Source organism: Pseudonaja textilis, chromosome 1 (genome assembly GCF_049901715.1).
Source record: "Pseudonaja textilis isolate UNSWEBS1 chromosome 1, rPseTex1.2, whole genome shotgun sequence".
NCBI lineage: Eukaryota > Metazoa > Chordata > Lepidosauria > Squamata > Elapidae > Pseudonaja > Pseudonaja textilis.
Window position 1 is genome coordinate 96,750,240 of NC_141990.1, and position 24,160 is coordinate 96,774,399.

At 40.7% G+C, this 24,160-nt stretch overlaps 2 protein-coding genes across 6 annotated transcripts in view; both read left to right on the top strand.

Moving 5' to 3' along the window:
- Positions 1-9,998, top strand: part of LOC113453677 (amine sulfotransferase-like) — a 26,961-nt gene extending 16,963 nt beyond the window's left edge. The window contains exons 1-7 of one of the 3 annotated variants that reach the window (XM_087912664.1): positions 2,965-3,021; positions 3,310-3,459; positions 3,984-4,192; positions 4,814-4,940; positions 6,088-6,182; positions 6,693-6,873; positions 9,716-9,998. In XM_087912664.1, the coding sequence (XP_087768790.1) occupies positions 3,318-3,459; positions 3,984-4,192; positions 4,814-4,940; positions 6,088-6,182; positions 6,693-6,873; positions 9,716-9,876 (915 nt within the window). In that variant the 5' untranslated portion in view covers positions 2,965-3,021; positions 3,310-3,317 and the 3' untranslated portion in view covers positions 9,877-9,998. Of the gene's footprint in view, positions 1-2,964; positions 3,022-3,218; positions 3,460-3,983; positions 4,193-4,813; positions 4,941-6,087; positions 6,183-6,692; positions 6,874-9,715 lie in introns of those variants that run through there. The other 2 variants (XM_087912658.1, XM_087912661.1) reach the window with 2 other exon arrangements.
- On the top strand, positions 2,965-23,798 carry LOC148127733 (amine sulfotransferase-like). Of its 3 annotated transcripts, none has more exons than XM_087912676.1 (7): positions 2,965-3,021; positions 17,394-17,543; positions 18,068-18,276; positions 19,394-19,520; positions 20,001-20,095; positions 20,500-20,680; positions 23,515-23,798. In XM_087912676.1, the coding sequence occupies exons 2-7, from the start codon at positions 17,402-17,404 to the stop codon at positions 23,673-23,675; spliced, it is 915 nt and encodes a 304-aa protein (XP_087768802.1). In that variant the 5' UTR covers positions 2,965-3,021; positions 17,394-17,401; the 3' UTR covers positions 23,676-23,798. The 3 variants fall into 3 exon arrangements, with proteins under 3 accessions (XP_087768802.1, XP_087768798.1, XP_087768807.1); XM_087912672.1 differs by having other exon boundaries at positions 2,965-3,016; XM_087912681.1 differs by lacking the exon at positions 2,965-3,021 and adding an exon at positions 16,830-17,105.
- Positions 23,799-24,160: the final 362 nt, after the last annotated feature.

Sequence of the window (24,160 nt, forward strand, 5' to 3'; positions counted from 1 at the left end):
ATTATATCACAGTAGCTGGCTTACTGGGATGCACTTAAGAAGCTCATTGGAAAAAGCCTTATGGATATTCTGAGAGTCAGCAATTCTGAAGCTACATCAGTAACTCTTATTTTTCAAATCCATATTTTAATTTGCTATCAACACATATTGGTCATAAATTTGGAAAAAGGAATGGAAAGGTAAACTGGGATGTGGTGATTCTGAGAATGCTTCCCGTGAATTGCATTTTAGCAAGTGAGATAGTAGACCCCAAAATATTTTTCAGTGACAATGCATTAATCTATTGTCAGATCAGCTTTTAGAATCAGCCCTATAAATCACCCAAAATTAATTTTTACATAGCATACGGACAGCTGATTTTTTTTTAATCTCTGATTGAATTTGAACTTTAATGTTTCAATTATAGAGCACAACAGAATTTGGTTGCTGAAACTTTGGGAAGATGAAATATAATCCAAAACAAAAGATGAGAAATTACTTCCAGTTCCTGGAAATATAAAATCCACTATATAGGTCACCTTTTTACATTCTTGACAGTAAACCTAGAAGGTTTCAGAGATATAGAAAACTGGGTTTAATGGTATCAACAGTGACTATCAGAGACATCTTGATAAAATTTAAGAGTAGAACACAAGACAAAAGCTAGCATTCTTTGGGGAAGCTATACACTTCAGACATCTTCTAAAACAGGGGTATCAAACTCTATTTCATTGAGGGCTAGATCAGCATTTTGGTTGTGAGACAGTAGACCCCTAAATATTTTTCAGCGACAATGGATTAATCTATCGTCGATTCAGGTTTTTGGTGGTTTTACCTATCAACCACACAAATCACTGAAAATTAAGTTTTATATACCACGTTTCCCCAAAATAAGACCTGGTCTTATGTTTCTTCGGCCACCAAAAAAGGAACCAGGACTTATCCTAGGGGGATGTCTGCCACTGACTCACCTCGAAGGGACAACATTAATAGCTCAACCTAGCAGGAGCCCACTTCCGGCCAACTTCTTCTGCCAACTTCTTCTGCAGCCGCTTGTCACTGCTTGTAGCTTGTATTGGAATTTCAGATCTAGTCAGTATCTAGATGAACAGGGTTATAGTCTGGATTGTCCTCATCCTCTTTCAACTCCAGGTCATCCATTTCCTGAAACAACAATTCATCTACTTCCACATTGTTTCCAGCTGGGAGGGGGGAAGAAAAGGAAAATAAAGGTGACATTTTATAGAGACAAAAGAGATGAATTCCAAGTTGAGTGTTCGTAATGACCACTTAGTAGTCTTAGCTAAAAAACTGAACCAGCATCCATAACTATATGTCCACCATTTGGTAGTCAATGCTCCTCCCCATGACACACCTAAAAAGGCGGGGGCTTCAAGCATATCAGTATGCTATGAGAGAGGAGAGTGGTTCTCATTTTATGGACCTTGGAAGAATGGAAGTCTGAGTCAACTTTGAGCTAGTGACAATCTTTGGCAGTTGGCAGAATTAGCCTGCAATACTGCATTCTAATCACTGTGCCAACCTTACTCTTAATGCTGTAAAATGCTTTTGGAAAAGCATAAGACATTCCCTAGATTATATGAGAGCTATTGATAAAACCTCTAATACTGAAAACACATATAGCAAACCACTCACACCCTACACACCCCTATCAAGTTTCTCCATGGAAGTTTTTCCATCCATGAAGCAGACAATAATGTAGAAGTGATTTGTCATGACCTTCTGGTCCCTTATACAACATCCCTTATGTTAGTCAGATTCTTTTATCTGAACTGATTTTATCTGAACTGATTTTATTTTATTTTATCTGAACTGATAACATTTAAAGTGTCAGCAAAATGTTTGCCAGCATCTATCTGAATAAATGGGCAAAAAATTAGGATGCACAACATTCTTACAAATATTAACCCAATGTATTGAACTTGGCTGCATTTGGAGAAAACATGCTGTCATCAGTGTCCACACAAACTAAGACCATGTAATTCAATTAAAGTCTGCAATACAATGTAATTATGCAATTACATTTTCATTACATAATTGCATAATGTAACTGTGCAATTACATTTCATGATGCAATGAACTTATTCCTTGCATAGACTAACACATATTTTTCTGTACAGATTGCACTAGGTAAACACAGAAATTTTAAACAGATACACATACTAGGCCCCTTGACACTCTACAGCTTTCATTTTCTATGCATATATCAAATTCTCCTTTACTCCTCTGGCCAAATTCTTTCACTTCACTTGCCTTCCAGTAGCTCCATGGGAGCTGAGCTCTATAGCACATTTTTCAGTGAATGCTCAGAAGCCACAGCACCCAATGCAACTCTTGTTAATACGGCCGACAGTCATTCCAGTATGAAATTCTAATTTTGTATTCTCACCATATTGAATGGATTTTCATGGAACAGATTTAGGTGACTTTCAGCTAAGACTTTTCTGGTATGATTGCACCTATTCAGCATGGCTCTTAGATAGGGCGTTCCCCACCCCCACCCCCAACCCCAATGAAGTACTGTTGCCTTTGGAGGGGGACAATAATATAACAACTCTTATATAAAATTATATAGAGAAATTGGGATTGGGATTCAGGTTTGAAAATACAATAACATTGTTCTGGCCGCATCTCCTATTGGTAAATCCATAATTCTTCATATAATGATAGATTCCAAATACTTGGCATGTAAATCAAAAGTGCCTTTGTATTTTTAAAACATACTGATTTTTATAGCCACACTTTAATAAATGTAATACAGTAAGACAAGTGCAATAAAAGTCTATGTCAGCTAGGAAAATTCCCCATGAACCATTTTACATTTCCAAGTTAGGTTATTGCTCCTCTCCTGCTTATTTTTGGAATACAGAAGTACTACTGACACAATGATTGACTAAAGATCAGCCTTCTTAAATATTTGAGCACTCTACAGGAGTATAAGTACATTGACAAGCCATAGCAAATAAGCTGATTTAAGGACATGACATGAGTGACTGTCAGAGACTATATAGATAAGGTAAGGTAAAAAAAGAATTGCAATGAGTATGTTCATAACATTGTAATTAAAACTTTCTCCTTTACCCAGAATTTTTAGATTCCAAAAAGAACAGCAAATTTACTCTTTGCAATGGAAAAATTTATGGATGAAAATAGAGTTCATTGAACTAATGAATTAATTAGGGAAATAATAACATGTACATTGTTTTTCTTTATGTTAGCAGGATTCATTTATTTTAAAGAACCGAATTAATACAATATTGACCATACATGGAGGAAGTATTGATAATTGCTCTATTTTTACATCAACAGTTGAAGAAATGGAACCAGAGGATGAATCCCTGTTTAAATACAAAGGTCTCTATTTCATAACTGGAATCTCCTCACCTGAAAATTTAGATTCACTGGAGAGTTTTGAAATCCGAGATGATGATACATTCATAATCACATATCCTAAATCTGGTAAGTTCAAAGATACCTTTCAAGAAAGAGTTAATCTTGTGTCTAATGCTGTTATACAGTTCCTCAGTATTTTGGTTGCTGTGAGTATGTTGTGCTATCAACAAATATTAACATTTAGCATTTTATAAGAAGCTGGAAATGTAGGAAAAATTAAGCTGCTAAATCTCTACTTTCATTATTTATATTTTACTCAACATTGCTGGATGGGTGACCTTGGCTAGTTACTCTCCCTCAGCCCAATCTACCTCACAGGGTTGTTGTGAGGGAAATAGGAGGAGGAAGAAGTATCAGGTATGTTTGCCACCTTGAGTTAGTTCTAAAACTAATAAAGGCAGGATAGAAACAAATAGCTATTCTTTTCTCATCCACCCATCAGCTTAATCTATCAAATTTAGTAGAGTTAATTATCTTTATGCATCTCTGAAATGTTTGCTATTCTCTCTGATAGGAAGGTTGGCTTTGCATAAGTTCAACGTTCTCCAAATAATAATGGGTGAATCAATTTAATCTTTCCTTAATTGCAGGAACAATATGGACTCAGAATATTGTCAGCTTGATTCTTTATGAAGGCCATCGAAATGGAACTGAAAATATTACCCTCATTGACCGGGCACCATGGCTGGAGTATAATATTTTCCATGTAGACTTACCCAGTCGCCCATCACCTCGTGTCATTTCTTCCCATCTGCCCTACTATATGGTACCCAAAGGATTACAAAATAAAAGAGCAAAAGTAGGACATCTTTTTTTAACTTGTTAGGTGGAGTGGGGTACTGTCTGCCTTTTTTTTCCTTTTAACTCTGTATCTGATTTTTTTATTAACTAATAGGCAAGACTACACAAATAAATATTACATTGTTCCAATATGTTTGGTAGACAATAGCAAGTTTTGAAGTGTGAGGGTAAATAAACAGTGTTAAAATCAGAAGGTCGGGCCCAGCAAAGTTTCCTTCTAGATCCAATTCATGGTGCTGGTTTTGACCTTTAAACCTCTTCATAATTAGGGAACATGTTATTTGAAAGACCTCTCCTTCCCAGTTGCAACCATGCATCACATCAAGTCCCTCAGGAAAGTAATGTTGGGGTCCCATCAGCTAGGGAGATTTGTCAGGCTGGACTTAGGAGGAAAGCCTTTTCTTCTGTGGTCTCTGCCAGATGGAAAATCATTCTCCCAACCAGAGGTTGGCTCCAATCCTCTTGGTCTGCTGGAAGGTTCTCAAACATGGTTTTGCTAATGAGCTTTGAGATCCCATGATATAATAGAGCCCATTAGATGAAGGTGTGAGAGTAACTTGGTGCCCTCTCTGTATGCTTTAGGTTTTTTTGACTAGGTGTTATCATCTTTCTCTTACAGATTATTTATGTGCTTAGAAATCCAAAGGATGTCTTGGTTTCTAGTTACCATTTTCACATAATGTCAGTCAAAATAAAGACTCCAAAAGACTTTGATACATTCTTGGAGAGGTTTTTGGCTGGCAAAGGTAAGAAGAATTTGATCATGACAATTATGGATAAGAGATTATGAATATATTTCGATCCGCTTCCCACAAAGAGCAAACAATCCACCTTCTCCCCTAACATAAGAAACGAATAATGAGTCTCTATACTCGTGCAGTAATGTGTTCAAAGTCTACACAAATATTATATATGGATGGGTGGAAAGGAATGCAGGCCTCCTAGGACAACTATGATGTAAAAGTGAGTGGGAGGAAAGAGAAGGCAGCTTATTAAGGGAGGGAGATGAGAAATACTAAGATATATTTAATATGGAGGAGAAAATGGAGAGAAATTGTTTAGCAATTCAAAATCGGGATGTGAATGAGTTGGAGTGGATGGCTAGAATCAAATATTTTTAAAAAATCAATATTAGTTAATGAACCAAATACTCAAATGAAATCACAAGGGAAGTGTTTTAAAGGTTGGAAAGAGGAAAGAGCTAACCAGAGTCAGTCTGATATTTAAAGAAGTATAAAAAAATTAAATCAGATTCCCCCAAAGTCCCAAATAAGATAAAGCAAAGAAATGAAGTTATATAGCAGCATCTTGAGAACCCGCCCACCCCTCTTAACAAGTTGGAGTATACAACCACATTAGTTGCTATGCTCATTCCTTCTCTACACATTCAGTGATGTTAGGCCAGCTCCTCAGTTGTGTTTTCATGCTTTGAACTTTAGGCCCACCAGGCCCATAATGGAGGAAACTCATCAGGATCATAATGGAGAAAACTCAAGCATTAACAATGTAGAAAGTGCCGTGGTGGCGCAGTGATTAGAATGCAGTACTGCAGGCCACTTCTGTTGACTGATGGCTGCCTGCAATTTGGCAGTTCAAATCTCACCAGGCTCAAGCCTTCCACCTTTCTGAGATTGGTAATATGAGAACACAGATTGTTGGGGGAAATAGGCTGTAAACTGCTTGGAGAGGGCTGTAAAGACCATGTAGATAAGACTGCTCTCATTTTTATGCTAAACCCATTGTAGTTTGTGGCTAGACCATATAGATATTTGGGTAACCACCAGGTGAGCTATCATGCTTTGATCTTTAGTCCAACCAGAATCATAAAGTTAAGTGGAGGAAATTCATGCATTAATCCTCACGTTCATGCTAAACTCATTTCTCTTCTATCAGTGTTTTGTAATTCGTGGCTAGACCACGTAGAAGGCTGGTACTCTCATAAGAGTGATTTCAATATACTCTTTCTGTCTTATGAAGAAATGAAAAAGGTAAGATATGTTGTGTTGTGTAGTGCAATATGTACAACCATCAAGCACAGAAAACTTTAGAAATGATGGGATATGTAAATAACTTATTCCAATAGGGAGTAGCAGAGATCACCGTAGAGGCAATCTTGGGAAAGTATATTTTTTAGCCTGGCTTGGGAACTGGCCAGCCTCTGATGCAGCCAAGATTGCTAGGAATATGACTCTGTGGCACATAAATATATTATAAACTAAAAATGTTTCTCAGCAATTTGCCTCATGGAAACTTTTACAAGAAGTCCTGAAGCAGCATTTATTTATTTAATTCATTGATATTGCTTCTATGTACAGTTTTCATTTTAAAATTTTTTTTATCTCAAGGTAATTTTTCAGTAGGAAAAGAATTAAAGTTTAATATGCAAGATATGTATTACAAAGAAATAATCTTGAGAATTCCTGAAATATATCAATAATATTTTCCATCTTTTCTCCATTGTTATGGATTAACTAATATAAAGCTTTCTCAAATTGCAGGATCTGAGAAGTTCTGTACTGAAAATATGCAACTTCCTAGGGAAAAAACTAACTGAAAAGGAGGTGGATGATGTGGTGGATAAAGCTACATTTGATAACATGAAAGCGGATTCTAGAGCAAACTACACATTTATGTCTCCCGATATACTAGATTTCAGCAAAGGAAATTTTCTTCGCAAAGGTAGATCAGGAATAATTCATACTCTGGAGTTATGCTTTTGGAATGTGCCAGGCTTCATCTGAAACCAGGTTCCCACCTTCATCTGGAAGGCACCTTCTAAAGTGATATGGACCTGTCCCAACAGGCTCTCTTTCTGCTGTCTCTCCATGATGTTGTGTTTGCCTCATCAGCAGCCAACGTTTGAGGCCGCCGTAACTAAGCCTTCCTTAGTTGTGCCAATCTTAAAGTGGTGTTCTCTTTTTCACAACAAATCTCAGGCACGGATATAATCTGACCTGTTTCAATTATCATTCTGTTGGTTGTACAGTCTAATGATCCTTTGGGTGCGGGATTGTTTTAGCTCATAGTGACCACTTTAAGATGGTGGAGACACAACTTCTTCTTTCTCTATCTTGGGTACTCTGCTCCACCAGGATGGGGTAGGTCATATGGTTAGGATGCTGGGTTGAAAGCTAGCAAGCCCATGTTTGAAATCCGAGTGCTGCTGTATGGTGGGTTGAGGTCCTGTCATTCTCTATAGCACCTTGTTGGGAACATGAAAGGACCACAACTCCCAGGACATCTCCCTGGAAAAAATGATGTCACTAGCTAATCCTTTCAACTTGGAAAAGTTAGTCAACTTTTTTCAAACTGAAAAAAAAAGGTGTCTCCGACATAGGAGGGCATTGTCCTCCAGCCTTACAACTATCTCCTCTAAACCTGCAGGGACATATACAATGATCAAAAAGCCATCAATCATTTCTCTTAAGCATTGGCCCAACTGGGTGAACTCAAGATCGTTTAGAACGTCACTGGGAGACCATTGGTTCCATGACTTCCCACTAAGAGATACTTCTGGCAGGGGACTCACTCAACACCTCCTAGATAGAGAGATCTTTGCCTTCTACCAAGTCTTCCTTCTGTAATCCAGATCAAGTTAAAATAGTAAGAAAGAGTTTCCCACACAAAAACTATCAACACAGATTTCTAAGAACTGTTTGATGGGCAGGGAAGTGACTAAGCATTCCTTTGATAACTGAGGAACGTGCAATGTTCCAAGTTAGTCAGCTTTTGCAAACTATTACCCTCTTTCTCAGTCTCAGAGAAGCCTATAGTAGGCAAGGTAATTGGGGAGTAAAATCCAAAACTGAAGAATTTGGTTCTTCATCTCTATGGTCCCCACCTGATGCCCTGAAATATTTTATATACAGTAATGTGAAAAAGAAAGTACACTCTGAGTTCTATCGTTTACGTATCAAGACATAGTAAAAATCATCTGATCCTTAGCAGTTCTTAAAAGCAGGTAAATGTATCCTCAGATGAACAACACATGACATATCACACCATGCCATCATTTATTTATAAAAAGAAAGCCAAAATGAAGAAGCCATGTGTGAAAAATTAAGAACCTTCTTAATTCTTCCATATTTATGAAGAGGCTCAGTAACTGCCAATTGCTGCTAATCAAGTGTCCTTAATCAATTGATCACCAGCAAGTGTAACTACCTCTATAAACCCCAAAGTTTTAGGAGTTTGCTTGTCTCCATCATTGAGTGTGTTTTAACACAATGCCAAAGAGGAAGGACATCAGTAATAATCTTAGAGAACCAAGTGTTGCTGACTATCAGTCTGGGAAGGATTTTAAGGTCATTTCCAAACAATTTAAAGTACATCCTCTACAGTGAGGAAGATTATTCACAAGTGAAAAACTTTCAAGTCAGTTGCCAATTTTCCTGAGTGGACATTCCAGCAAATATACCCCAAGGTCAGACATGCAGTGCTCAGAGAAATTGCAAAAAAAAATCCCAGTTACATCTCAGACCCTACAGGCCTCAGTTAGCATGTTAAATGTCAAAGTTCATGATACTACATTTGGAAAAGTGCTGAACAAGTGTGGTTTTTTTTGAAAAAGTTACCAGGAGAAAGTCTCTTCTCTCTAAAAAGAGCATTGCAGCACAGCTTTGGTTTCCAAAGTTGCATCTGAACAAAACAAAAGACTTTTGGAATCACTGTCCTTTGGACAGATGAGACCACAGTGGAGATGTTTGGCCACAATACACAGTGCCATGTTTGATGAACATCAAATACTGGATATCAGCACAAATATTTCATACCAATCATTAAGCAAGGTGGTGGAGGGAGGGGCTCATTTGTACTTACTTTGCAGTCACAGGATCTGGACACCTCAGTCACTGAGTTGACCATTAACTCCTCTGTATACCAAAGTATCGTAGAATCACATCTGAAGCCTCCTGTCTGACAGCTAAGTATTGAGCAACATTGGGTCATGGAACAGGACAATGACCCCAAGCACACCAGCAGAACTACAACAGAATGGCTGAAAAGGGAAAAAACCAAGGTGTTGCAATGGCCCAAAGTCCAGACCTCAACCCGATTGAAATGCTGTGGTGGAACCACAAGTGAACTGTACATAAAAAAAATGCTCACCAATTTCAATTAAGGGAAACAATATTGTGAAGAACAGTGGGCCAAAATTCTTCCAAATTGAAATCAAAATTCTTTCAAAACTATTGAATCGTAAGTTTTACACACACAGCTCCTCCATTTTGGCTTTCTTTTTATAAAATAAATCATGACATGGTGTAATGTCACGTTGTTCATCTGAAGTTGTATTTACAAAGTTTTAAGACCTGCTAAGACTAGATTTTTATTATGTTCTCATACATAAAACTGAAGAACTCAAACAGGGTATTCTTCCTATTTGCATGACTGTATAAACACACAAACCTAGTCACAGAAAAATGTGTAAGAATGAACATTTTGGTGACAGGATGACATAAAGAGTCTCTAGTTTAATTGAATACAAAAAAGGTTGACATATTTTTAACCATTTTTTCCCCAGGCACTATTGGGGACTGGAAGAACTTCATAACTGTTGCCCAGAGTGAAAGTTTTGACCGTGTCTTTAAGGAGAGGATGGAAAAGCTGCCCTTCAAATTTTGCTGGGATATTCAGGAGGATCCTCAGCGTATTTCCAGCTCAGCAGAGGAAAATAATGTGTGATATACACCTTCAAATGGCAAGAATCAAATATATCTTTCCACGAGTCATATCATGTTGTTAAGTTTAATCGCAACTCACAAATATCATAGAAGAGAGCAACATTAAATTCTGTTATTATTAAATATTGTTTATTGAGTTAGATTTCCATAGCTGCCTGACTCTAAATGAAATAGAGACCCACAAAGACAAAATTACACTTATATTTTCTGACTCCTTGAAGATATATATATTGCTTGCTGTATCATATTAGCCCAACTCTTGACGGGAAATCAAGTTTTTTTTTAAAAAATGGGGGGAAGACTAACATACTCAGGGTACTACTAATCTTCGCACCTCATGGGTGGGGTGGGGAAGAGATTGAAATAAAAGAAAGGCATATAACCGAGGTCTCATCAGATTATATTATTTATTATTTTTAAAAGTTCATATAGCCCCCCAGCTGATATATGTTGCCTCCAGGTGGCTTCCAACATTAAAACAGTCTAAAAAAGCCCTTATTTCCTCCACCCACCCCAGCAACAGTGACAACACAGTTACACTATGATCCACTCCTTATCAGTTAGGGAGTCCCAAGGCTCACTGACAAAATCATGTCTTCAGAACCTTCCAGAAAAATAAAAGATGATAATCAACATCTTGAACTGCCTCCAGAAGCAATCTGCTAACGTAGACTAAATTTCTTGCCTCTCTCACCTGACATCTCCATCCTCCCCTTTTTTGACATACTGTTATGTTTGAAGCTGCCACTCCTTTTTTAGGTGTGTCATGGGGAGGAGCATTGACTGCCAAATGGTGGACATGTTTATTCATTTTTTACCTCTGATTTGGGTGCCCTGAGCATCATTATTTCACAGTAGCTGGCTTACTGGGATGCACTTAAGAAGCTCATTGGAAAAAGCCTTATGGATATTCTTAGAGTCAGCAATTCTGAAGCTACATCAGTAACTCTTATTTTTCAAGTCCATATATTAATTTCCTATCAACACATATTGGTCATAAATTTGGAAAAAGGAACGGAAAGGTAAACTGGGATGTGGTGATTCTGAGAATGCTTCCCGTGAATTGCATTTTAGCAAGTGAGATAGTAAACCCCAAAATATTTTTCAGTGACAATGCATTAATCTATTGTCAGATCAGGTTTTAGAGGTTTTACTAATCAGCCCTACAAATCACCCAAAATTAATTTTTATATAGAACATGGACAGCTGGGGGTTTTTTTGAATCTCTGATTGAATTTGAACTTTAATGTTTCAATTATAGAGCACAACAGAATTTGGTTGCTGAAACTTTGGGAAGATGAAATATAATCTGTTATGTCCTCGGGACGGACACAAGTTCCCCCTCAGGTCCGTTCATACTGCGGGGGGCGTTTGTAGCCCCCATTGGCTGGCTCCCTTCGACAGCCGGCTATAAAAGCCGGCTGCTAGGTCGGGCCAGCCGCTGTTCGCTGGAAGGTCTGTTGTTAGCTTACAGACGCGACAGCCCCCTTTATTCCCCTGAATAAAGTGTGTTATTGAGATGCTCTGGTGTGGCCTCCCCATTTGTTCTGAGATAGAATATTGGCGACGAGGATGGGATCTGGCCAACCAGCAGCAATACGAAAGAGCTGAAGTACACACCTAAACGCTGAACCGTAGCCGCGACGTTGAGAGCTCGGTCAGCCGTTGATTGCGGAAGTGAAAGTGGATCGTGTAGCCGCTCAAGTCAAAAAAAAGCTACGTGAGAAAAGTGGGGCACTGAGAACCTCAGCCGCCCAGCATTGAGCACAGAATCCAACCGCTGCTGTTTGGATTCTGCTTGTTAGCGAAGTTTTCGGCGCGCGCTCACAGCCGCCAGAACACATAGGCGCGCGATTCGAATAGCTGTCAGCACGACGCTACAGCTATAGCCGCCTACGCCCTTGTAAGGGCGCGAAATTCAAACGGAAGTCAGTTACGGTGCTACAGCAATAGCCGCCATAGTCACATAGAGCGTGTAACCCAGAGAGATCCTCTAGAGCTGAAGCAGCGCTGCGAGCCGCAGCTGCCACTCTTATCAGGGTCTTTTGTATTCCCAGAGAGAGATTGGTCAGTCTACCAACAGACTGAACACCCAATATGAATTCAAATCCGGCGTTTCCGCCATTTAAGCCAGATGAAGATAAGTGGGACTCTTACAGAAACCGCTTCAATCACTACCTTGATGCCATCGGTCTGGCCGACGCTACAGAAAACAGGAAGAAATCGTATTTCCTGAGTTACTGCGGGGCCACAGTATTCGATACCGCCACAGCGCTACTCGCCCCAAGGGAATTAAAGAACGTTCCGTGGTCCGAGTTGTTGGAGACACTCTCTAACCATTATTCCCCAAAGCCATCGCAGATAAGGAGACGTTTTGCCTTTCGTATGAGGAAACAAACAGATGGAGAATCTATCAATCAGTATATGGCCGCCCTGAGAACTGCAGCTCTCCACTGCGAGTTTAAAAATTACCTAGACGACATGCTTCTGGATCAGCTCGTCTGTGGAGTCAGAGATGTAAGGTTACAGAGGCGGTTGCTGGCCAGAAAAGATCTCAACCTCACCCAGGCAATTGAGGAAGCTCTGGCCGCTGAACTAGCGACACAGTCGGCCGCTGAAATACAAGGAAGCGCAACCAAACCCAGTCCGGTCACTGTTCATTCCGAGGAAGCAGTGAGTGAAGAAGACCCCACCGAACACTTACAGGTACATCGCCTCAAACCTTTCAAACAGTCACAGGTAGGAGCTAGGCCAAAAGACGGCAACGTGTCCAAACACATCCTGATGTGCCTCTCCTGCGGGGGGGTCCCATGCCAGAACGACTTGCAGGTTCAGGATCGCCACCTGCAACAATTGCGGCAAGAAAGGCCACATCGCCAGGGCCTGCCAGGCAACACACGCGGCTCCACAAAAGGCATCATCCCCTTACTCTCCTCCGGGGCCACCCAGGCAAGTAGAAAATTGTTATACGTGCTACCAAGCTAACCACACTTTTTTGACACCTAATAAAATTACCCTCTCTATTCATTTAGAAGGTAAACCCTGTCTTATGGAAGTCGATACCGGATCGGCACTATCGATCATCTCGTGGAGCACACTTAAGAAAATTCGACCCAGCCTGTCCAGGAAGCAACTCCAGATGAGTCGTCTCACCTTGAGGGATTACCAGGGGAAGAATATCCCAGTACTCGGAACAGGCAAGTTCCTTGTTAGGTTCAAATCCTTTAAAGGCCATCTGCCTTTGGTGGTGGTAGATGGTAACCTCCCTAGCCTTTTGGGGTTGGATTGGTTCCCCTATCTCGGCCTTAGCTTAACGGGAGTACATGCTGTCTCGCCTTCCGATATCAACTCACTATTTTCAGACTATGCTGATGTGTTCAGCAATGAATTAGGTTGCTATAATGGTACGCCCATCTCCTTTTCGGTGGACCCCCAAGCAGTTCCCATCCATTTAAAACCGCGCAGAGTACCATTTGCCCTGCGCGCTAAGCTGGACGCGGAACTGGACAAATTGCTAAAACAAGGGGTGATTGAGCCCACGGATTTTGCTAAATGGGAGACTCCAATTGTCACACCCCTAAAAAAAGATGGTTCTATAAGAATGTGTTCTGACTATAAGACCACAATAAACCGCTATCTACAGACTAGCGCATACCCAGTCCCAGTAATCCAACACTTACTACACACATTTGAACCGGGGACGATATTCGCCAAATTGGATATGTCACAGGCCTATCAGCAATTTCCTGTGGATAACCAAACGGCCGAATTGCAGACTATTGTCACCCACAGAGGGGCATTTTGATGCAAGCGCCTCCAATTTGGCGTTAGCATCGCCCCAGGAATCTTCCAGTCATTAATGGAACGGATACTGCAAGGCCTCCCTGGCGTAGTTCCGTACTTTGATGACATATTGATTTCAGCCAGGGACAGGCCCCAACTTTTTCTCAGAGTCAGAGCAGTACTGGATAGGTTCAGGCAGCATGGCCTCAAACTAAAAAGGGAGAAGTGTGCCATCGCCACTAGGCAGGTGGACTTTCTTGGGTATAAAATAGATGCCTCTGGCATCCACCCCGTGGAGTCTAAAGTCAAAGCCATTCACGAGGCACCCACTCCGTCTTCCAAGTCAGAATTACAAGCTTTCCTGGGTTTGCTAAACTTCTATGCGTCATTCCTACCCCACAAAGCGTCAGTAGCTGAACCGTTGCATAGACTTCTAGACAAAAACACTCCGTGGCATTGGGGTCCCAAAGAGGAATACGCCTTTAAGGCAGTCAAATCGCTTCTCACTTCGGACGCTGTCCTAATACAATTTGACCAGCACCTTCCTCTAGTCTTAGCTGCAGATGCCTCACCTTTCGGGATTGGGGCTGTATTAAGCCACAGACTTCCCAATGGCTCCGAAGCGCCAATCGCATTCTTTTCTAGAACCTTGTCCACAACCGAGCGTAATTATAGCCAAATTGACAAAGAGGCCCTAGCCGCCGTTGCAGCGTCAAAAAATTCCATGAATTTCTTTTTGGCCACAACTTCGAACTTGTCACAGATCACAAACCACTCTTGGGGCTCCTCTCTGGAGAAAAACAAACTCCGCAAGTCTTATCCCCCAGAATGACTAGGTGGACCCTATTCCTGGCGGCCTACTCGTACAAACTGGTTCACCGCCCAGGAAAAAACCTCAGCCACGCCGATGCCCTCAGCCGTTGCCCGTTGCCAGCACCCGTGGAGGATCCGGCCCCGGTCCATGCCATTTTCGATGCCAATGAGTTCGACATCCCAGTCACCGCTGGCGACATCGCCCTCCACTCCAAAAAAGATAAACTTATCGCCCAGGTTCTGGACTGGGTACGGAGGGGGTGACCGGGCGGTAACCTCTCAACTGAATTCTCACCGTTCAAAACCCGCCAGCAAGAACTTTCCAGTTTACAGGGCTGCCTACTATGGGGGACCAGAGTTGTCATCCCAAAACCGCTGCGCACACCCGTCCTGAGGGCGTTACACGAGGGGCACCCTGGCATCGTCCAGATGAAAGCGTTGGCTCGGAGTTACATCTGGTGGCCGGGCATGGACGACGAGATCACGAAATGGGTAAGCTCCTACCGCCCCTGTCAGGAATCCAGGCCAGCGCCACCGATCACCACCCCAACCAAATGGGAAAATACCAACGCACCGTGGTCACGGTTGCACATTGACTTGGCCGGGCCCTTCCACGGCAAGACCTTCCTGGTGGTCGTGGATTCGTTCTCCAAATGGATCGATGTGGCTCTCCTACCCACAACCACCACCCGAGCAATTGCCCAGGCCCTGACCCGTTTATTTGTTACACACAGTCTACCTGACACCATAGTCTCAGACAATGGGCCCCAATTTACGTGTACAGAATTCAGCCGGTATGCCACCAACCTGGGCATCCGGCATATCCTAACGGCCCCTTTTCATCCCGCCAGCAATGGGTTGGCGGAAAGAGCCGTTAGATCAGCAAAAGAGGCGTTGGCAAGATTCACTCAAGACGACTGGCACTCCAGACTCTCTCGTTTTCTCTTAAGCCAACATTCGACCCCATGTACTGTCACAAACAAGTCTCCAGCCGAATTACTGATGGGCAGGCGTCTAAGGACAGTGCTAGATAGACTGCATCCCCACTATTGCCCAGACACCCCATTGGGTTCTAACACTAGGGTTAGGAGTTTTGTATTACAGGACCAAGTTTTCATCAGGAACTACGCAGGCGATCCCCTGTGGGTACCTGGGAAGATCGTGGCCATCACCGGGCTAAGGTCATACCGTATCCAGCTGGAGGACGGGCGTATCTGGCGGAGGCATCTGGACCAGATAAGAAGTCGCCAGGGCGAACATGCCAACGCTGACCCAGGGACTTCAGTGACCCTCCAATCGCCGCACCCGAATCCTAGCTGGGACCTTCAGAGTGACCAGTCGCCACCAGCCGAATCAAGGGAGCAGACGGTAGACCGGGACCGTCCTACGGAGTCATCAGCCATACCAGACGACGACACCACCGGGTTGTGTGACAATGACAATTTAACAATCCAACCCGAGGACTGTGACCACTCCCAGACTCCAGTCCGGACTCCAGAGTGACCCTGTTGCCCGGCAAGGCCAGTTCCTGACTTCCAGAACTCTATGCCACCTTGTGCATCGCCAGAACTGCGCCGGTCGGGGCGCTCACACAAACCACCAGCTTACTTAAAAGACTATTCATGTTCGTATCTAGGGGGAAGGGGTGTTATGTCCTCGGGACGGACACAAGTTCCCCCTCAGGTCTGTTCATACTGCGGGGGCATTTGTAGCCCCCATTGGCTGGCTCCCTTCAACAGCCGGCTATAAAAGCCGGCTGCTAGGTCGGGCCAGCCGCTGTTCGCTGGAAGGTCTGTTGTTAGCTTACAGACGCGACAGCCCCCTTTATTCCCCTGAATAAAGTGTGTTATTGAGATGCTCTGGTGTGGCCTCCCCATTTGTTCTGAGATAGAATATAATCCAAAACAAAAGATGAGAAGTTACTTCCAGCTCCTGGAAATATAAAATCCACTATATAGGTTACCTTTTTACATTCTTGACAGTAAACCTAGAAGGTTTCAGAGATATAGAAAACTGGGTTTAATGGTATCAACAGTGACTATCAGAGACATCTTGATAAAATTAAAGAGTAGAACACAAGACAAAAGCTAGCATTCTTATGTTATACATGTCAGAAGTTATACATCTCAGACATTTTCTAAAACAGGGGTATCAAACTCTATTTCACTGAGGGCTAGATCAGCATTTTGGTTGTGAGACAGTTCACCCCCTAAATATTTTTCAACGACAATGGATTAATCTATTGTCGATTCAGGTTTTTAGAGGTTTTACCCATCAACCACACAAATCACTGAAAATTAAGTTTTATATACCATGTTTCCCCCCAAATAAGACCTGGTCTTATGTTTCTTCTTCAATAAATGTATGGATACAGTAAGACAAGTGCAATAAAAGTCTATGTCAGCTAAGAAAGTTCCCCTTGAACCATTTTACATTTCCAAGTTAGGTTATTGCTCCTCTCTTACTTATTTTTGGAATACAGAAGTACTACTGACACAATGATTGACTAAAGATCAGCCTTCTTAAATATTTGAGCCCTCTACAGGAGTATAAGTACATTGACAAACCATAGTAAATAAGCTGATTTAAGGACATGACATGAATGACTGTCCAAGACTATATAGATACGATAAGGTAAGAAAAGAATTGCAATGAGTATGTTCATAACATTGCAATTAAAACTTTTTCCTTTACCCAGAATTTTTAGATTCCAAAAAGAACAGCAAATTTACTCTTTGCAATGGAAACTTTTGTGGATGAAAATAGAGTTCATTGAACTAATGAATTAATTAGGGAAATAATAACATGTACATTGTTTTTCTTTATGTTAGCAGGATTCATTTATTTTAAAGAACTGAATTAATACAATATTGACCATACATGGAGGAAGTATTGATAATTGCTCTATTAATACATCAACAGTTGAAGAAATGGAACCAGAGGATGAATCCCTGTATAAATACAAAGGTCTCTATTTCATAACTGGAATCTCCTCACCTGAAAATTTAGATTCACTGGAGAATTTTGAAATCCGAGATGATGATACATTCATAATCACATACCCTAAATCTGGTAAGTTCAAAGATACCTTTCAAGAAAGAGTTAATCTTGTGTCTAATGCTGTTATACAGTTCCTCAGTATTTTGGTTGCTGTGAGTCTGTTGTGCTATCGACAAATATTAACATTTAGCATTTTATAAGAAGCTGGAAATGTAGGAAAAATTAAGCTGCTAAATCTCTACTTTCGTTATTTATATTTTACTCAACATTGCTGGATGGGTGACCTTGGCTAGTTACTCTCCCTCAGCCCAATCTACCTCACAGGGTTGTTGTGAGGAAAATAGGAGGAGGAAGAAGTATCAGGTATGTTTGCCACCTTGAGTTCATTCTAAAACTAATAAAGGCAGGATAGAAACAAATAGCTATTCTTTTCTCATCCACCTATCAGCTTAATCTATCAAGTTTAGTAGAGTTAATTATCTTTATGCATCTCTGAAATATTTGCTATTCTCCCGGATAGGAAGGTTGGCTTTGCATAAGTTCAACGTTCTCCAAATAATAATGGGTGAATCGATTTAATTTTTCCTTAATTGCAGGAACAATATGGACTCAGAATATCATCAGCTTGATTCTTTATGAAGGCCATCGAAATGGAACTGAAAATATTGCCCTCATTGACAGGGCACCATGGCTGGAGTATAATGTTTTCCATGTAGACTTACCCAGTCGCCCATCACCTCGTGTCATTTCTTCCCATCTGCCCTACTATATGGTACCCAAAGGATTACAAAATAAAAGAGCAAAAGTAGGACATCTTTTTTTAACTTGTTAGGTGGAGTGGGGTACTGTCTGCCTTTTTTTCCCTTTTAACTCTGTATCTGAATTTTGTATTAACTAATAGGCAAGGGTACACAAATAAATATTACATTGTTCCAATATGTTTGGTAGACAATAGCAAGTATTGAAGTGTGAGGGTAAAAAAACAGTGTTAAAATCAGAAGGTCAGGCCCATCAGAAATAGCTAAGAACCAAACTGAATATCAAACCCCTTAAGCTTATTTTTCTCTAGGTGACACTTCTAGGTGGATCGGAACACTTTGTATTCCATTGTCAGTTGCTATGTTAACATTTCTGGAGAATATCAAATTGAGGGATGCTATCTTTAGCCCTCAAAATCCCTTCCCACGATTTCTACTCTCAGTTACTCATGCCCTAGTCACTGGAAGCTTCACTGGTGCAAAACGCAGCAGCAATGGGCATTTGTGTTTCTCTAGAACAGCATACATTACACCTTTGCTTTGGAAACTGCATTGACTACTAGTTTGCTTCTAGATCAGTGGTGGGATTCATTTTTTTTTTTTTACTATCAGTTCTGTGGGTGTGGCTTGGTGGGCATGGTAGAGGAAGGATACTGTAAAATCTCCAGTCAGAGGTGGTGTTTGCCGGTTCTTCTGATTACTCAAAATTTCTGTTACCGGTTCTCCAGAATTTGTCAGAACCTGCTGAATATCACCTCTGTTCTAGATCCAGTTCATGGTGCTGGTTTTGGCCTTTAAACCCCTTCATAAATAGAGAACATGTTATTTGAAGGACCTCTCCTCCCCAGTTGCAACCATGCATCACATCAAATCCCTCCGGAAAGTAATGTTGGGGTCCCATCAGCTAGGGAGATTTGTCAGGCAGGATTTAGGAAGAAAGCCTTTTCTTCTGTGGTCTCTGACAGATGGAAAATCATTCTCCCAACTAGAGGTTGGCCCCAATCCTGTTGGTCTGCTGGAAGGTTCTCAAACATGGTTTTGCTAATGAGCTTTGAGATCCCATGATATAATAGAGCCCATTAGATGAAGGTGTGGGAGTAACTTGGTGCCCTCTCTGTATGCTTTAGTTTTTTTTGACTAGGTGTTATCATCTTTCTCTTTCAGATTATTTATGTGCTTAGAAATCCAAAGGATGTCTTGGTTGCTAGTTACCATTTTCGCAAAATGTCAACCAGAATAAAGACTGCAAAAGACTTTGATACATTCTTGGAGATGTTTTTGGCTGGCAAAGGTAAGAAGAATTTGTTCATGACAATTTTTTTGTCAGTTTTTCTTATGGATAAGAGATTATGGATATATTTCAATCCGCTTCCCACAAAGAGAAAACAATCCACCTTCTCTCCTAACATAAGAAATGAATAATGATTCTCTATACTCCTGCAGTGATGTGTGCAAAGTCTACACAAATATTATATATGGATGGGTGGAAAGGAATGCAGGCCTCCCAGGAAAACTATGATGTAAAAGTGAGTGGGAGGAAAGAGAAGGCAGCTTATTAAGGGAGAGAGATGAGAAATACTAAGATTTCTCTCCTATCAATGTTTTGTACTTCATGTTTTGTAGTTCATTGCTAGACTGTACAGATATTTGGGAAACCACCAGTTGAGCTATCATCCTTTGATCTTTAGGCCCACCAGAATCATACAGATAAGTGGAGGAAATTCAAGCATTAATCCTCATGTTTAAGCTAAACTCATTTCTCTCCCATCAGTGCCTTATAGTTCGTGGCTAGACCATGTAGAAGGCTGGTACTCTCATAAGAGTGATTTCAATATTCTCTTCCTGTCTTATGAAGAAATGAAAAAGGTAAGATGTGTTTCTGTTGTGTAGTGCGATACATACAACCATCAACACAGAAAGCTTTAGAAATGATGGGATATCTAAATCACCTATTCCAATAGGGAGTAGCAGAGGTGACCACAGAGCCAATCTTGGCAAGGCATTCTTTTAGCCGAGCTTGGGAACTGACCAGCCTCTGATGCAGCCAAGATTGCTAAGAATATGAGTCTGAATCTGTTGCACATAAATATATTGTGAAGTAAAAATGTTTATCTCAAAGTAATTTTTTTCAGTAGGAAAAGAATTAAAGTTTAATATGCAAGGTGCGTATTACAAAGAAAACTTGAGGATTCCTGAAATATATCAACAATATGTTCCATCTTTTCTCCATTGTTATGGATGAACTAATATAAAGCTTTATCAAATTGCAGGATCTGAGAAGTTCTGTACTGAAAATATGCAACTACCTAGGGAAAAAACTAACTGAAAAGGAGGTGGATGATGTGGTGGATAAAGCTACATTTGATAACATGAAAGTGGATTCTAGAGCAAACTACACATTCATGCCTCCCAATATGCTAGATTTCAGCAAAGGAAACTTTCTTCGCAAAGGTAGATCAGGAATAATTCATACTCTGGAGTTATGCTTTTGGAATGTGCCAGCTTCATCTGAAACCACATTCCCACCTTCATCTGAAAGGCACCTTCTAAAGTGATATGGACCTATCCCAACAGGCTCTCTTTCTGCTGTCTCTCCATGATGTTGTGTTTGCCTCATCAGCAGCCTATGTTTGAGGCTGCCGTAACTAAGCCTTCCTTAGTTGTGCCAATCTTAAAGTAGTGTTCTCTTTTTCACAACAAATTTCAGGCATGGATATAATCTGACCTGTTTCAATTATCATTCTTTTGGTGCACAGTCTAATGATCCTTTGGGTGTGGGATTGTTTTAGCCCCTACTGACCACTTTAGGATGGTGGAGACACAACTTCTTTTCTCTACCTTGGGTATTCTCCTCCACCAGGATGGGGTAGGTCATATGGTTAGGATGCTGGGTTGAAAGCTAGCAAGCCCATGTTTGAAATCTGAGTGGTGCTGCAGGGTGGGTTGAGTTCCTTTCATTCTCTGTAGCACCTTGTCTGGAACATGAAAGGAGCACAACTCCTGGGACATCTCCTCGGAAACAATGATGTCACTAGCTAATCCTTTCAACTTGGAAAGGTTAATCAACCTTTTTCAAACTGAAAAAAAAACAGGTGTCTCCGACATAGGATGGCATTGTCCTCCAGCCTTACAACTATCTCCTCTAAACCTGCAGAGACATATACAATGATCAAAAAGCCATCAATCATTTCTCTTAAGCATTGGCCCAACTGGGTGAACTCAAGATTGTTTAGAACCTCATTGGGGTTCCATTGGTTCCATGACTTTCCAGTAAGAGATACTTCTGGCAGGGGAATCACACAACACCTCCTAGATAGAAAGATCTTTGCCTTCTACCAAGTCTTCCTTCTGTAATCCAGATCAACTTAAAATAGTAAGAAAGAGTTTCCCACACAAAAACTATCAACACAGATTTCTAAGAACTGTTTGATGGGCAGGGAAGGGGCTAAGCATCCCTGTGATAACTGAGGAATGTGCAATGTTCCAAATTAGTCAGCTTTTGCAAACTATTACCCTCTTTCTCAGTCTCAGAGAAGCCTGTAGTAGGCAAGGTAATTGGAGAGTAAAATCCAAAACTGAAGAATTTGGTTCTTCATCTCTATGGTCCCCGCCTGACGCCCTGAAATATTTTATATACAGTAACGTTAAAAAGAAAGTACACTCTGAGTTCTATCGTTTACGTATCAAGACATAGTAAAAATCGTCTGATCCTTAGCAGTTCTTAAAAGCAGGTAAATGCATCCTCAGATGAACAACACATTATGTATCACACCATGCCATCATTTATTTATAAAAAGAAAGCCAAAATGGGGAAACCATGTGTGAAAAATTAAGAACCTTCTTAATTCTTCCAGAGGTGTGAAGAGGCTCAGTAACTGCCAATTGCTGCTAATCAAGTGCCCTTAATCAATTGATCACCAGCAAGTGTAACTACCTCTATAAACCCCAAAGTTTTAGGAGTTTGATTGTCTCCATCATTGAATGTGTCTTAACACAATGCCAAAGAGGAAGGACATCAGTAATAATCTTAGAGAACCAATTGTTGCTGACTATCAGTCTGGGATGGATTTTAAGGTCATTTCCAAACAATTTAAAGTACATCCTCTACAGTGAGGAAGATTATTCACAAGTGGAAAACTTTCAAGTCAGTTGCCAATCTTCCTGAGTGGACATTCCAGCAAATTCACCCCAAGGTCAGACATGCAATCCTCAGAGAAATTGCAAAAAAAATCCCAGAGTTACATCTCACACCCTACAGACCTCAGTTAGCATGTTAAATGTCAAAGTTTATGACACTACAGTTGGAAAAAGACTGAACAAGTATGGTTTGTTTGGAAAAAGTTGCCAGGAGAAAGTCTCTTCTCTCTAAAAAGAGCATTGCAGCACAGCTTTGGTTTCTAAAGTTGTATCTGAACAAAACAAAAGACTTTTGGAATCACTGTCCTTTGGACAGATGTTGGAGATGTTTGGCCACAATACACAGTGCCATGTTTGATGAACATCAAATACTGGATATCAGCACAAACATCTCATACCAACCATTAAGCATGGTGGTGGAGGGGGGGGATGATTTGGACTTGCTTTGCAGTCACAGGATCTGGACACCTTGCAGTCACTGAGTTGACCATTAACTCCTCTGTATACCAAAGTATTGTAGAATTACATGTGAAGCCACCTGTTGGACAGTTAAGGATTGAGCAACATTGGGTCATGCAACAGGACAATGACCCCAAGCACACCAGCAGAACTACAACAGAATCGCTGAAAAGGGAAAAAAACCAAGGTGTTGCAATGGCCCAAAGTCCACACCTCAACCCGATTGAAACGCTGTGGTGGGACCTCAAGTGAACTGTACATAAACAAATGCTCACAAATTTCAATTAACGGAAACAATGTTGTGAAGAACAGTGGGCCAAAATTCTTCCAAAATGGAATCAAAATTCTTTCAAAACTATTGAATTGTAAGTTTTACACACACAGCTCCTCCATTTTGGCGTTCTTTTTATAAAATAAATCATGACATGGTGTAATGTCATGTTGTTCATTTGAGGTTGTATTTACATACTTTTAAGAACTGCTAAGACTAGATTTTTACTATGTTCTCATACATAAAACTGAAGAACTCAAACAGGGTATTCTTCCTATTTACATGACTGTATAAACACACAAACCTAGTCACAGAAAAATGTGTAGGAATGAACATTTTGGTGACAGGATGACATAAAGAGCCTCTAGTTTAAGTGAATACAAAAAAGGTTCACATATTTTTAACCATTGTTTCCCAGGCACTATTGGGGACTGGAAGAACTTCATGACTGTTGCCCAGAATGAAAGGTTTGACCGTGTCTTTAAGGAGAGGATGGAAAAGCTGCCCTTAAAATTCTGCTGGGATATTCAGGAGGATCCTCAGCCTATTTCCAGCTCAGCGGAGGAAAACAATGTGTGATACACACCTTCAAATGGTTTGAATCAGAAATGTCCTTTCAAGAGTCATATCACATTGTAAAGTCTAATTCTCAACTCTACAGAGATCATAGAACAGATCAACATTAAATTCTGTGTAATTAAATATTGTACGGCATGTAATTAAATATTGTACGACATTTATTGAGTTAGATTTCCATAGCTGCCTGACCCTGGGTGTTATAAATGAAATAGAGCCTTACAAAGACAACATAGCACTTATATTTTCTGCCTCCCTGAAGGTTTATATTGCTTGCTATATCATCTTAGCCCAACTCCTGGAGGGAAAGATTTTTTTTTTTTGGATGGCTAACATACTCAAGGTACTACTAATCTTGGTACCCCGTGGATGAGGTGGGGAAGAGATTGAAACAAAAAAGGCATATAACCTAGGTCTCATTAGATTATATATTATTTATCATTTTTAAAAGTTCATATATGTTGCCTCCAGATGGCTTCCAACATTAA

What these genes read in the sequence shown, in the direction of transcription:
- LOC148127733 (XM_087912676.1), top strand. Translation starts at nt 17,402, where the DNA reads ATGGAACCAGAGGATGAATCCCTGTATAAATACAAAGGTCTCTATTTC. An exon ending in GATGTTTTTGGCTGGCAAAG is followed by an intron (nt 19,521 to 20,000) that starts GTAAGAAGAATT and finishes CTCTCCCATCAG; the next exon opens with TGCCTTATAGTTCGTGGCTA. An exon ending in CTTATGAAGAAATGAAAAAG is followed by an intron (nt 20,096 to 20,499) that starts GTAAGATGTGTT and finishes ATCAAATTGCAG; the next exon opens with GATCTGAGAAGTTCTGTACT.